At 39.5% G+C, this 14,698-nt stretch overlaps 1 protein-coding gene across 25 annotated transcripts in view; it reads left to right on the plus strand.

Annotated features, from left to right (window-relative positions):
* Positions 1–1,625: 1,625 nt before the first annotated feature.
* The window catches only part of RIMS2 (regulating synaptic membrane exocytosis 2), a 570,663-nt gene continuing 557,590 nt past the window's right edge, over positions 1,626–14,698 (plus strand). For 10 of the 25 annotated variants that reach the window (XM_073229926.1, XM_073229938.1, XM_073229924.1 and 7 more), the window contains exon 1: positions 1,628–2,716. In XM_073229926.1, the coding sequence (XP_073086027.1) occupies positions 2,541–2,716 (176 nt within the window). In that variant the 5' untranslated portion in view covers positions 1,628–2,540. Of the gene's footprint in view, positions 2,717–14,698 lie in introns of all 25 variants that reach the window. The other 15 variants (XM_073229939.1, XM_073229941.1, XM_073229940.1 and 12 more) reach the window with 3 other exon arrangements.

Genomic DNA, 14,698 nt, shown 5'->3' on the forward strand with positions numbered 1-14,698 from the left:
AAAGTATCTAGGTTCTAGTTGCAGTTCTGCCATTTACTTGCTGGTGGATCTTAGTCCTCAATTTCCCACAGGATGATGAAGTTAGATTAGTGATTTACAAAAATTGTTTAACTCTAAAATTAAATAAATTAGGATGTCATCGAATTTGTTCAGCTTCAAAGAGATGAAAACTGAATTATTTAGAATATGAGTTTGTTTGAAGCAGATGAGTAATTAAAACAAACAAAAAAGTACTTAACTTCCCTCTTTCTAACTACAAGGCATGAGAAAAAAGAGACATAGAAATTTAAGTTTAGAAATCACAGGAGATTTCTAGGGCTGCTTTGTCTGTTCCCAGCTCTCTTAAATTGGGAGCTAGTCAGATGGTACCTGGGGACAGAGGGAGGAGGGAGAAAGCTTACTACACACCAATAAGGTATATGTAATACAAATCCCAGAGGCCTTACACTGCTCACTGGACCATAATCCAGCCTGGTGCTAAACATCGCGAGGGTGGAAGGCGGGGTAGGGGTGTGTACATACACGTACACACACACACCAACTCTGTCATCCACTGCTCTTGCCAACAGCACCCAGAAGAAGGAGTGGTCCACAGACACCCACCTCCAGCAAGGCCCTCCCTGGCCTCACCTCTACTCCTTCCCGCCAGCTCGCTGCCCCTCCCCACCCCACCCCACCCATAAGGTTGTTAGGGCTGTGGTCAGCCCCAACAAGAGTAGGTGGCGGCAGTGGCCACTGCTCTTCTGTAGAAGCTGGTTTTCTATCTGCTCTCGATCTCTTTCACTGCTTCGAAAACTAGAGTCTGATTCTAGTCCGACCCTTGCTTTTCTGCCTTTTCTGTCTAGACTAGGCCGACCTAAAAGGCCAAACAGACCGAACCTTGGCCCGAGCATGGGCTCATCACCCTGGGGCTCATTCCTAGTCCTCGCACCCTCACAGCTTCCCGTCTCCTTCTTATCCTCACACCTCTCCCAGACGAACCCTAACTCCCCCAATCTCAACTTCCCACTTCCCCAACTTTCCTAAATACTCCATCAGTACGTCTCGTATTCTTCGCCATCAGCTCTGTTTTTCAGAACTTCCTCATCCCCTTCCTTCCACCCCGACCCCTCCCAGTCCCAGGTCCTGGACGTCCCCTGCACTCCCCACCCGCTTATACTTCCCGTTCCCTCCCCTCAGGTAAACTCGTGGGTCCCCCGCCCCCCAACTGTCTTCCACCTTCCAGGACCCCACCCAAGACAACTCGGGAGCCCCTTCGTGCTCACATTGTCACCTCCGGGCCGGACACCCGAGAGCACCCTCCCTTTCAAAACCCCGGGTGCCCCCACTCCTCAGCCACACCCTATCTCCGGACCTGACCCTTCCCCCTCGCTCCCACTCCTCTACTTCCCGAACTGATCCACAGGGCGTCCGCATCCACCCAGGTCCGCACTCTTCCCCCCAAACTCGAGTCCTCCGGCGCCCCCATTCTCCACCCTCCCCCTCGAAAACTTGCTCCCGGACCCCGCCTCCCCGCTCACACCGTTCCCCGCGCAGCCCCTCCCCGCCCGGCCCCAGCCAGCACCTCGCGCTCGGGAGGGGCGGCTGCCGTCCGCGGGGGGCCCGCTTTGCCTGGGCGGCGGGGCGGTGACGCGGCCCCCGCGGGAGGAGCCCGGGAGGCGGAGGAGGTGCAGGCGGTGGCACCGAGCACCGGCGGCGTAGGGAGCGGGCCTCTGCGCGGCCGCCACCGACCCAGAGGGCGGCGGCGGCTGAGGGACTGCGGGCGGGCGCGTGAGGAGGAAGGACGGCGCGTCGGAGCTCGCTGGGATCCGGGTGCGGGCAGGCGACTGCCCCCGGCCCCGGGACTCTCCGCCACTGGCCCTTGTCTTCCCTTCGCTTTCGCTTCCTCGCTCCAGCCCGGAGAGGTCTCCGGCGGCCGTCGCTTCTGGGGGGTCCTCCCTCCGGGGCGCTGGGAGCCCTGTGACGCGTCCGCCAGCGGGACCTCTGAGCTGCTTCTCTGGGAAATTAGCCCCGGCTGCCTCACTACCTTCTCCGCTCCCGCCTCGGCGCCTCTCCGGCTTGAGGGACTCTGCCTTCGGGCGCTCGGAGCGAGTTCCTGGGACTCCCCCGAGGGGCTGGTGCGCAGCTCCCCTTTCCTTCCCGCCCCGGCCGGCGCGCGGCCCTGCCGCCGGTCACCCCACCCCTAGCAGTCCGCGCCACCCTACTCCACCGCCCTCTCCTGCCGCTCCGCGCTCACCGCGTCCCGGCCCGGCCTCCCGCGCCTCTGTCCCCGAGACCACTCACTCTGCAGCCCTTTCCCCAGGGAAGAAGAAACATTTACCGGAGCGCACTCCTCAGGCCTAGCCCCCCCCGCGCTCGTCTCCCCTCCCCCAGCTCGTTCTTTCTCGGGGGAGGGGGGCTGTCGCCTTGGATTGAAGGCTATTGATTTGTATGTATTTGTCCCGGCGCTGGAGGCTGCCCGAGCCGCCCGCGCGGGTGCCGCCGCTGCCGCCAGGGGAGTTCCTTCCCTGCTTCCCTAGGGTGGTTAGGCTCCACCAAACATGTCGGCTCCTGTCGGGCCGCGGGGCCGCCCGGCTCCCACCCCGGCGGCCTCTCAGCCGCCTCTGCAGCCCGAGATGCCCGATCTCAGCCACCTCACGGAGGAGGAGAGGAAAATCATCCTGGCCGTCATGGATCGGCAGAAGAAAGAAGAGGAGAAGGAGCAGTCGGTGCTCAAGTAAGGACCCGGCTCCTTCCCGCCTCCCTCCTCCCCGCCTGCCCTCCGCCCCCTCGCCCGCTGCCCTGCGGCCGTCGGCGCGTCCTGACCGCCGCCTTTGCTCAGCCGCTAGCGCCGGGGCCATGAGGGCTGCGGCCGCCGCCCGCCGCCGGGGCTGCTTTCCGGGTGTCGGAGCACGGGTGTGTGTGTCGGGGAGGGAGGGCTCGTGGCCAGCTAGGTGAGGGTGGCGGGCTTTTGGGCGTGGTAATTATCCCCGGCGTCCTTCCGGCTTTCCCCGCGGGCCAATTTGGCTCCGGGACCCCGGTGGGGCTGGGGCTGAACCCAGGCTCCGTGCGTCCCTGCTCCTTTCCCGTCGCCCCCGCGCGGAGGCAGTGACTGGGGCAATGAATCCAATATGGCCGTGCACAGGTGCTCCCTGGCCGGGACCCGGGCGAAGGCGCGCCGGCCCGGAATGCGGGCGCCGCCGGGGCCCCTAGTCCCTCGCTTCCGCAGGGCGGCTCTGCCCCCAACGCGGAGAAGAGCAGAACTGCCCAGGGTCGCTGCGGGCAGGAGGGCGGCGGTGCGGGCGAGGAACCTAAGCTCTGCTGTGTGTCGGGTGGGTGTGCTCCCGCCGCCATCTTCCAGCCCCTCCCCCTTGGCGGGTCTAACTCCCTGCACTCTGCTGCTCTTCCTGTTTGCAACTAGTAAATCTGTTTAATCCTGAAGAGACTCTGAAGATACTCCAGTTCCTACCATTGCTGCCGTTTGGGGTGCTTCCTACCTTGTGAAGTTCTACTATTCGTGCGCATAGTTTAAGCAGCCAGGATTTTGCTGAGGGTGGGGACTGAAAGCAGCACCCAGGCGTACGTTTAGCGACTGTGTAACTTCAGCACCAGGGAACTGTCCAGACTGAAATACCTATAGCTTTGAGACTTCTTTTCTTGTCAGTCTAGCAAAGAGATTTGTTTCTATAGGTTTGCTTTAAAATGTTTTATGGTTATTTGATTTCTCAGTTACTATGAGAAAGAGATTGTGCAGAGCATGTGTAATCTTTTATGTTTTTACAACCCAACATTTTTCTTTTTAATTGAGATCAGTTTTTCACTAAGATTAACTTGTACAGTTTATAGGCCAAAGGTGGGACCATTCTATTGGGTGTTATCAAATATACTTACCCCAGCTTCTCCAGAAGCACACAATGGAAAGTGTAGAGTTCCTGTATGGAGGAACTTAACATACAGACCTCTAATCAAGTAAATTAAAATAAACTAGGTTGTTGAATTCAGTGTTCTATAATACCCTTATTATAAAAATGATCTGTCTATACATATACATTTCATATCTTAATGACAATAGTATAATTTATGAAAACATCAAATATCAGTACATGTTAGAGGAAAGTACTATTTCTTAAAAAAGATTGAAGGGCTAAGAGCAAAAGTGTTCCTGACTTGTTAATGGAAATGAAGAATTTATTCAAAGCTCATTTCTGGGTTTGAATACTTGTTTGGGAATGTGATTTATTATTAGAAGGCTTGGGAAATGAGAAAGGTTAAGAGGTTAACTTTATGTACTAACTTTATATACTAACAATGCCAACCTTTTGATGACTTAGAGTTGTTATTTAGATATATGAATCCATATATTCCACTAAATTGCTCTAAAACTAGTGTTGCCAAAATCATGCTAAAATAAGATGTAGTTTTATTTCTTTGACCCATATACTTAAATGTAGAATGTGTTCATTTCTTCATAGTATGCTAAATCATAGTATTTATTGGGTAGTTCCAAATGAAATAGAAATGTAAATGAACTTTTGAGTACTGAATTAAGGATTACTCAGAATGAACAGTATATTCTGAACAGTACACTCAGAATGAACAGTATATTAGGAAAATGTGAAAGGGTTTTTCAGGTAGGTGCATGTGAATGTGTTACATTTCTATGTAAACCTACATACTATGCAAATGCATATAATGTTTGTACATTTATATTAGCATAGTTTAGTTAGAAACAAACATTTTCTAAACATAAAAATTCATATAATCTATAGAATTACATTGATGAAAAATCTATTCATACTAATTTTCAATATCTTCTTGCATTTCCACCTAACTTAGTGTTATAAGGGATTGTATCTCAAAATGGCCTAACTGGTTTTAGAATTATTTTTATATTTATTTTAACAAGAGTTTTAGAGGTTAAAGCATAATATGTTTGAAAATTTAATTTTAAACATTCTCTAAATATGCTTTGGTTTTTGTAATAAAATAGGAGTAAGCAAGGAAAATGGAGAAAAGACTAGACTTTATAATAAGATTATAATAATGATAGACATACTGGTTTGAAGAATTTGACATTCTATTAAGTAAAATCAATATAGAGTATTAAGTTACTCATGCTATATATATATATATATATATATATATATATATATATATATAAAACTTAATGAGAAATAGTAATTATTGAAGAATATTAGCATTATTTTTTTCTTATATATATAATGCTAATATTCTTCAATAATTACTATTTCCCATTAAGTGTTAGGGTCCATTTATCTGGTCATGACTATACTATCCTTTGTTTCTTTTTTAGTGATGTCCATTTAATTGCATGGTAGCATCTGTTCTGAGAGAAGGTCATGGTCAGAAAGAAAGAAGCTGAAATTCAAATTTGTATCTGCTGCCTTTTAACAATTATGTTAAAAATAAGTGTGTGAAAAATTGAAACTATTGGATGAGAATATTTTTGCATGATCTGTGAGTTTCAATATTCATATGAACTATTCATACAAAGTGGGCTGTACGTACCTGAGGGCATTGTAGGATGATATATTAAAGTACAGGAGGAAAATGTTAAAACTTATATTTACATTTCTATTTTTCTTTGAAAAAGAAAGCAGTCCTTCCTGATAACATATAGACAGATAATATATAGACAGTGTTAAGATACATATAATTTCTAGGTATATGTATATTAAGAGGTTCATGCCTGAAATATTTTTAATGAGAGTGAGTGATCAAAACAGAATTAGGCCACACAGTAATTTCTCTTCTTAGGAGTGTGAATAATTAAAAGCTATTTATGTTTAGTTATTAGCAAAGCCTAACTGAGCATCCACATACTCAGAAAGTCTTCCATCACCACCAAATAATTTCATTTTACATGCAAGTGAAATACTAGAATTTTGGAAGAATTTTTATATCCCAGTAAATCCCTCAAAAGATGAACAATTACTTTTTTTTATTCTTACATGAATTCTTTAACAGTTTTAGTTTGGATAACCCAATCAGTAAAATCTGTAATGTCTTTTACTCATTAATGTTTTAAGCCTTGTCTTTAAGATTGTAAACTTCTTGAGGGCAAGAATAAAAATGTATTCTTCTTTGGACTTTTGTGTTTTGCAGCATCCTAAATACCTGCATATGGTAGATACCTAATAAGTAATGTTGATTTGACTTGTGGTAATGTTAATGAGGTAGTTCACCAATTTTTTTGAGAAAATTAAGAATATTCTTTTTGAAAGAAAGGCATAATTTATTAAAAGTTATGTTTTCCAGTGAGGTTTTTGTTCTTGTTTTTTGATGTGGTATAGTGAACAAATTGTATGAGGGAAGCAAGCCTACTGAAATCAATAGAAAATCGATTTAGAAATAGAAAATCAAATAGAAAATATTCAGGAAATATTTATTGAGTTTCTACTATGTGCATTTCATAGTCTTTCAGATGAGGTGTTTATGTAATAAATTAGAAGTTATGTCATTCTTGACATGAAAATTATCTTTCTATTCTCAGTTTAGATTTTCTGTTAATGACAAATGGATAATTTGCTACCTAAATAAAAGAAGGCAATATGTAGATACTTCCATGATAGATTAGCATAATAATTTAGCTTATATTTAAAACATCGGCGAGCAGTTCTAAATTTCTTTTTAATACTTCAATTTTAAAAGTGCTTTACAAAGTCAATTGATAAACTTCTTTATTTAATAGGTAGTATTCACACATGGCACAAAATTTATTAGCTACCTTCTTAGTTAGCCAGAGTCAACTACTATTGCCAGTTTATTGTATACTCTTCCTGAAATATTCTGTGCATAAAAGTAGATGTGGGTATATATTAAAGACTGTGTAGTCTGCATTTTTGTGTATGTGTGTGATGTATATGTATAAACATAAGAACAAAAACCAAATGTGTGCTGCAGCTTTTTAGGAGATCAGTTCTACACCTGCTAATATGTATGTCTCATTCATTTCAATGGCTATGTAATATCCCATTTTATGAATGTCCTGCAATTTCTTTACTAGTGCCATATTTTGGGTATTTAAGTCCGCTCTGATTTTGCCATTAGAAACAATATTGTGATAAATATCGTTTTACGTATATGAATTTCCACATTATTGTTGTATATCTGGGATAAATTCCTAGAAATGGAATTTTGTTTGTTTAAAAGGTCAGTATATTTTAAATTTTAATAAGTATTGCCAAATTTACTTTCACAGAGGAAGTATGCATGAGTGATACATATGAGGGAAATTTCCACATCCTTGCCAATGCAGTTTGTGATAATCTTTGCCAATATTTTGGTGAGAAAGATGCCATTGTAAATTTAACTGCAATTTTCCTATTATCAGTGAGATTGAGAGCTTTTTATATTTGTTTACATTTGTTTTGTATTTCTCTTTGTTTTGGTCATTATTAGTCATTTGTAGAAGCTCTTTAATACATAATGTCACTTGGTTTATGATCTTTTTTTCCCCCTTTTTTACAGGTAAGAATTTTCAAAAATGTATTTGAACTTACTACTTTTTGATTTATGGCTTTTGGGTTTCTGATATACTTAGAATGATCTTCATTCTAATGTTAAAAAAACCCTCTTTTTCTTTTTATAGCTAAGTGAAATTTTAAGAACATGGCATGTCATATAAAATATTAAATTTAATTATGTAGACAAATAAAAATCATTATTGTGTATGTAAATAACTATGGCCATTGCCAAAAATAGGAAACCTATAGTTTTTAAAGATTCAAAATGCATTCTAAAATTTGATTGGCATTCTATGAGAAAGTACCTAATAAATTCTTAATATACATTCTATATTTTAAAGTAACTAGGACAATTAAATAATATCTTCTTCTTGACAATATATATTGATAAAGAACGGATTATACTGTGTGATGAGGAGAGAAGTAATGGAGGCAAGTGTGATGGACCAGGTAGATTTTGACTTGAGACCTTACTTTAGTAATTAATAACTGTTAAGGTCTCGTTTGCATTCTTAAACTCACTGGCCCATGCTCCCTCAGCTATACTATCTGAGTAGTAATATTTACCTTGGATGTTGTGATCAGTATAGATTATTTAAGTGTGTTGGCACAAGTAGGTTTGCAATAAATAGTTGTTATTAACTGATGATAGACAGTGGTCTCTAAATCTTAAGATTGTAGCATTTCTGGATGAAATCTCCCTGTACCCGCTTTTTTTTTTTCATGAGCGATTATTGTTGTGTACTCAGAAGTCAAAATATGCCTGGAAGAATTTTTTAAGTGACATCATTATTTGTCTAGAAGGCCAGGGATGAGGAGAAGGAAGGTGACTAATTGGAAGCATTTTATTTAGCGAAACCATTCTTAGGGAGTCTGGTAACTAAGGGATTGTAGTGAAAATAATTCTGACACCAAGCTGTTGGTTATTGACAAGATACTGTTTGTGGTAGGCGAATGTGAGGGAACTAATTTGTGGAAATTACTCTGATTGTCCTTAGGTTTGCCTGAGAGCAATTTTTTACTCTAGTGATAAACTGAAATATGTATTTACTTGTCTTGTCTTATTTGTGTTATATTTGAGAACTCAGAGAATCTTATCAGGTTATTCTAATTCTGAAGCATGCTTTTTAGAGCTTAGGATGCATCTGTTTTTTTTTTTTTTTTTGCATTGCCCATTAAATACACGCAGTCTTTGTATGATTGCCTCTTTCTCATCCTTCTGACTTTAGCTTCACATCTGCCTCCTTAGAGAACTCTTTCCTGACCATGCTGTCTTACATACATTCTCTTCTTTATTCTTTATCACAACATCTTTAATATTTTCCCAATTATGCTTATTAAAATTACAGTGATTTCTTTATTTGGTCTGTCTACCTTACTAGATTATAAACTCCCAGAGAGCAGTTAGCATGTCTGTCTTGTTCACCATTCAGCCTCAGCTTCTAATTCAATACAATGCCTTATATATGTAGTAGTACTCAAAATTATTAGTTGTGTGACTGAGTGAAACATTGGAAATGAAATATTTTGTTTATTTAGGTGCTGGTTGCTTTCAAGGTGAAATTCAATAATCTTAAAGAAAAAGGTCTTCTTAGGTAGCAGTGCTATTATTTTTTTAATCAAATGTAATTTTTAAACATATGTCCAATTTTGCTTATTTGGAAGCAAACTTCAGTGTTTGTGTATGATTGCAACTCATTTTTCTTTTGGATGAAGAACATACCTGTTTTGACTAAAACCAGAAGAGTGTTGTGATATATCTTTTTTAATGTAAAGATGTTACAAATTAAGGACTATTTTGCTTTAAAAATTGTTACTTTACTTTCAAAGCATTTACACATATCCGAATGTATGGAATGTTTAGGATAGAAATATAGGCATACCTTGAAGATATTGTGGGTTTGGTTCCAGACCACTGCAATAAAGTGAATATCACAATAAGGCAAGTCAAATGAATTTTTTGGTTTCCCAGTGCACATAAAAGTTATGTTTGTACTACACTGTAGTCTAGTAAGTGTTCTATTGTACTGTGTCTAAAAGACATTGTGCATATCTTAATTAGAAAATACTTTATTAACAAATGCTAACCATCAGTCTGAGTTTTCAGTGAATTATAATTACGGATCACAGAGCACCAGAACAAATACAGTAATACAAAGGTTTGAAATATTGCTAGAATTATGAAAATGTGTCAGAGAGACATGGAATGAGCAAATGCTGTTGGAAAAGTGGCACCCACAGACTTGCTCTGTATAGGGTGACCACAAACCTTCAATTTGTAAAAAAAATACAGTATCTGTGAAGCACAATAAAACAAGCTATACCTATAATTCATTTCTTCCAGGGGCAGGCCGTCTAAGGCCAACCATAATCATATGAATACATAAAAATGTAAAGTGTCATGAAAAACACTGTTAAGATGTTTTTAGTACATTATCACCATAGTAAAAAATATGTCAGACTAGGCTAGCTAGTGAGTAGTTTGTTGCCTCTTTGGGATTGTTTAAGAGCGTCAGTCAGTTTATCTTTTTAAAATATTGAAGATACTAGAGATTAGAGATCCTTTTGTATTCTGTAGTCACCTAATGAAATGCAGATGTCTCTGGGTGTTAAAACCCTTTTAACCATTATCAACTAACCCTTAAGGAACTCACTTATAAGAAACATGATAAATCACAATTTAAATATTGTTATAAGTTCTAGACCACTGTGTGTAGTGTATTACGGATATATTCATACAAGAGGAACATCTAATGCAGTCTTGGGGAGATGACATGCTGCGTCTCAAAGGATAGCAGATGTTAGTTGGGCAGAGGAAGATATTACAACCAAAAAACAAAATATTGAAATATTGCTAGAATTATGAAAATGTGTCAGAGAGCCATGGAATGAGCAAATGCTGTTGGAAAAATGCTAGGATTATGAAAATGTGTCAGAGAGACATGGAATGAGCAAATGGTCCCTGAGAGCAAGGAATGTTCAATAAAAGGAAGACAGACCTGGAGTTTCGAATAGATTCATGATGTTAATATATCCAGCAAAAAAAAAAGGTTTATAAGCTATAAGGGTTTCTTCCATTTACAAATAGATTTCAGTCCTGATCTCCTAGTTCTCTCCTTTTTCTTTGCCTAAAGAAAAAGACTCTTCTTTCTCCCTTTTTGCCCTTTTTACTACTGCTCTATTATTTCTCATGCTATCCCCACCATATCCCAAGTTGTTTGATAACTTTGTAAGGGGTGAAGTAAGCTCCTATGCCTGACTTGCTCGGCTGACTGCCAATATGATATACACCTGTCTTTGTTTATCTCCCTAATGGGCAGCCCTCTGAACTCAGCTAGTCTCAGGACCAGTATTCTCTTGGGAGAGTGGTTGGGAAGCAGCTTCTTTTATTATTTTATTTATTCTAAAGGGTTTACAATATGAGTATAACATGAATATGTAGAAGTGACTACAATTTGGGATATGGTGGGATAGCATGGGAAATAATAGAGCAGTAGTAAAAGGGCAAAAAAGGAGAAAGAAGAGCCTTTTTTCTTTAGGCAAAGAAAAGGAGAGAACTAGGAGATCAGGACTAAATCTATTTGTAAATGGAAGGAACCCTTCTCAATATCTTAGCTTATAAACCGTTTTTTTTTTGCTGCATATATTAACACCATGAATCTTTTCAAAACTCCAGGTCTGTCTTCCTTTTATTGAACATTCCTTGCTCTCATTGACAATTTAGTCTCAGTGAACTTTTCACAGTCTGGTTTTGTATCATTCTTTGGTTGTTTTTAACTATTACACAGTCTTTGTTTTATATGTTAGATTTAATTAGGGCAAATTTCCTCGTATGTATTCCTCTATCACTTCTAAGGGAATTTTAGAAATGAAATTTAGGAAAATACAGAGAGGAGGAAATAGTAAGTTGCAGTTGATAAAGCTTCTGTTGTTTTTTAATGTTAGCTTGCTGAATTATTGCTGGATTTCAGAAAGTATTTGTATTATGAGAAAGAGGTAAATTTTGTTGGATTTTGTGATGGGAAGTTCTAGAAGTAGGATTTAGACATAGGGTTATAGAAAGGAAAAAGTTAATAACAGGTTTAGACCCAGGAGTGATATAGTGTTATTTCACCTACTTTCTCTCTAGAACAGTTACACACACAAAAAAAATTGTGGGCAACCAGATAGTATAAATTATGCTAAGAAGGAGCAACCTTTATACAGTTTATATATTAAAGATCTGTATTATATCTATAGATACATGTCAAAAAGCTCTAATTTGTAATTCCATACAACGGAGTGCTAGCTGGATGTTTTTTAAAGACATTTAGAATTAAGTACTGTTGTACAGTTCATACAGTATAAACATTTAGTATTTTTATGTAATACGCGCATAACTTGGTAGGTTCTTCTAAACAGAGGTGCTGGATAAATGCTCCTTTAGGCATAGGAGGAAGATGGAATTCTCTATGCCCTTTGGCATTTTTTTTTTCCAACAAAGCTTAAGTTTAGTTGGAAGGGAAAAATAACTGCAGTTTCATGCATCCTGCAAGTAGGCTGTTCCAGGGTGCTAAAACTGGAGGACAAAGGATACACTGAACAGTATAGCTAGATAGCAGAATAACCACAGTGGTGTTTATTGCTATTTGGTGCTTTGGTATTGTTTAGTTGGCAGGTGAAGATGATGCTCACATCCATCTTGTCATTGTATTAGGTATCTATTATACTTTATGTAATGGTTTGCTTCTCAGGCACATGTATGAAAGATGTTTTATCACACATCACCTCACACATAATCCTTTTTGACCAAAAGCTGAAAGATTGAATTAATGCTTTTATTAGCACAAAATCTTTTTTTTCTGTCAAAAATGAACTTTGTGGTGGAGGGACTAATATCACCTTAACTAATACAAATTCTCTTATGATTATTATCTGTTACTTATTTAACTTTGGAAAAGCTTTAAAGTTCACATCTGCATTGGTCACCTCAGAATTACTTCCACAGGCTGATCTCTCTTCAGTAATTGTCTGGTCTAGGCTAACTTAAGTCTTAACCCAGCTATAGGATTCTTGAATATAGAATTTATCAGGAAGAGCCTGTTCCATTTGCTTGGTGACAAATGGGCTGTACCCCAACTGCAGATTTGTTGTTGAAGGTGCAAGAAGGTACATACACTGTATCTTTGCTGAGGTAATTACACTGGAAGCAAATAAAGCACATAGACTTAAGGATGAGACAAAATTTGCAATACTAAGGATCCATTTTAGAACAAATTGAAGCCCAGTGTTAGAAGTTGTGCAGGTCGGAGGCTAATGGTTAAATTCCATCTCTAAACTAAAGGTTAGAAAGTATTATAGAAATTTGACGTGAATTTTACAAGACTAGAGGCAGATATAGTTGAATGTTATTGAGCTTTATCATTGCATGTTATGTATTTTTTCATTCACCCATACAGATCTACCCCACTTTTTTACCACTATGCTGTCAACTATAGGAGGCTGACTTCTATGGATTGTACCAGCTGGCTCCCTTGTTCTCTTACTTCCTGTTGGGTTTTGTTAATGTGAGACATTCCCAAATTAGAGGAGGAAAATGAGGTCAGATTATTTGATCCTGGCTTCCTCCATACAAGGTCTTTGCAGTTTGACTTTCTACTGAAAAACAACAGTTCCATCTGGTTACCCTTTTAGTATAGCTGTTATCTTCTGGTTCTGGAAATTGTTTTCACTGTTGCTGGCCTGGTACTGCACCATTCTTTGTTGGTTTCTTTAAACCCTCCCCACAACTTTATAAGACAGTCCTTTTTTTAAACTCTTCTTAGTTACTCAGTTTGAATATGCCATCTTTTCCTTTCAGGACCCATACTGACACACTGTGGTTCAGTAAAAATTTATTGGGATTATGAATGTGAATGGATCATGACTTTGGGTATTCACAACTCATTTCCTTCTGTATAAGCATGGTAATCTTTTTATGAATCCCTCTGTGTATCATGCTTTTTAACTCTTTGATTATGCACATACCCTTACTCTTTACCTAATGAGGTGTTTTGTTCCTAGCTCCATTGCTGTGAAGAGACATCTCTTTGATGCATTTCTGCCAGTTAACTGTCTCTTCTCTCAATTTCCATAGCATTTTGTATATAATTATTTTATGTTTCTGATATTTAATGGTAGTTACTAATCTCTATGTTCTCCTTAGTATAACTGGTTTCTTTGAAGTCATGGACCAAGCTTAATCATCTTTTTATGCCTAATGTAGTACCAGACAACAGCTGTCAGTCAATAAACATTTGTTAATAAAAGCTGGTCGTGGTGGGAGTTGTTCCAATTCCTTTCCTCTTTCTCAGCTCTCAAACATAATCAGTCATCAAATCCTATCATTATTATCTCCCATATAACTTTGAAATCTGTTTCCTTCTTTCTAGCTTCATTGTCACTGCATTGTTTCATTTATTAGATATTCCTTCATTATTCATCTCTAAACAATCTCTACTTTCTGGTCACTCCTCTAATCCAATCTCCATAATAGTACAGCACTCAAACACACAAATCTATTTAAAAATTCTTAATATTCTTCAGTGCCTCCCATTGCATGTACCATGCAGGCCAGATTTCTAAGTATGTCATAAAAGTCTTTTAGTGAAGTTTTATCAGTTCTTACATCCTGGTAGTCTTTCATGAGCATCACCTGTTTTGATTATATTAGACTGTTTGAAGTTAGTTTCCTATTTTTTTTAAAATCTTCCATCTGTAGTTTACCATATACTGTTCTCTTTGCTTAGAAAGCCCTGCCTACTTTTCTCTGGATAAGTCCTACTAGTTCTTACCTGAATTCATCTCAGGTCATCAACCTACTGAAAACTGTGTTAGGTGACTTTTGTGTGCTCATTACTCTGATTACATACTTCTATTATTACTCTTACTGCATTAATCAAGAGCCAATGTTTATTGAGTGCTTACTGTGTGATTAATATGCTGCATTAAATTTGCATTATCTAATTCAGCCACTACAATAACCTTATGAGATAGCTATTAGTATTTCTTCCAGTTTACAGATGAAAGAAATAAAGACTAAAGATCTCTGCTCAAAGTTTTCAATATGGACCAAGGATTTAAACCTAAGCAGTCATATTCTAGAATTTGTGTTCCTAATATCAATACTTTGTTAAACTATAGATGTTGATTTACTTCCTCTTTTTTAATAGATTGTAGAGAAAGCACAGTGTTCCTAGTGGGTGGTCCATTGT

The sequence above is a fragment of the Manis javanica genome, chromosome 2, assembly GCF_040802235.1.
Source record: "Manis javanica isolate MJ-LG chromosome 2, MJ_LKY, whole genome shotgun sequence".
In the NCBI taxonomy this organism is placed as follows: Eukaryota; Metazoa; Chordata; class Mammalia; order Pholidota; family Manidae; genus Manis; species Manis javanica.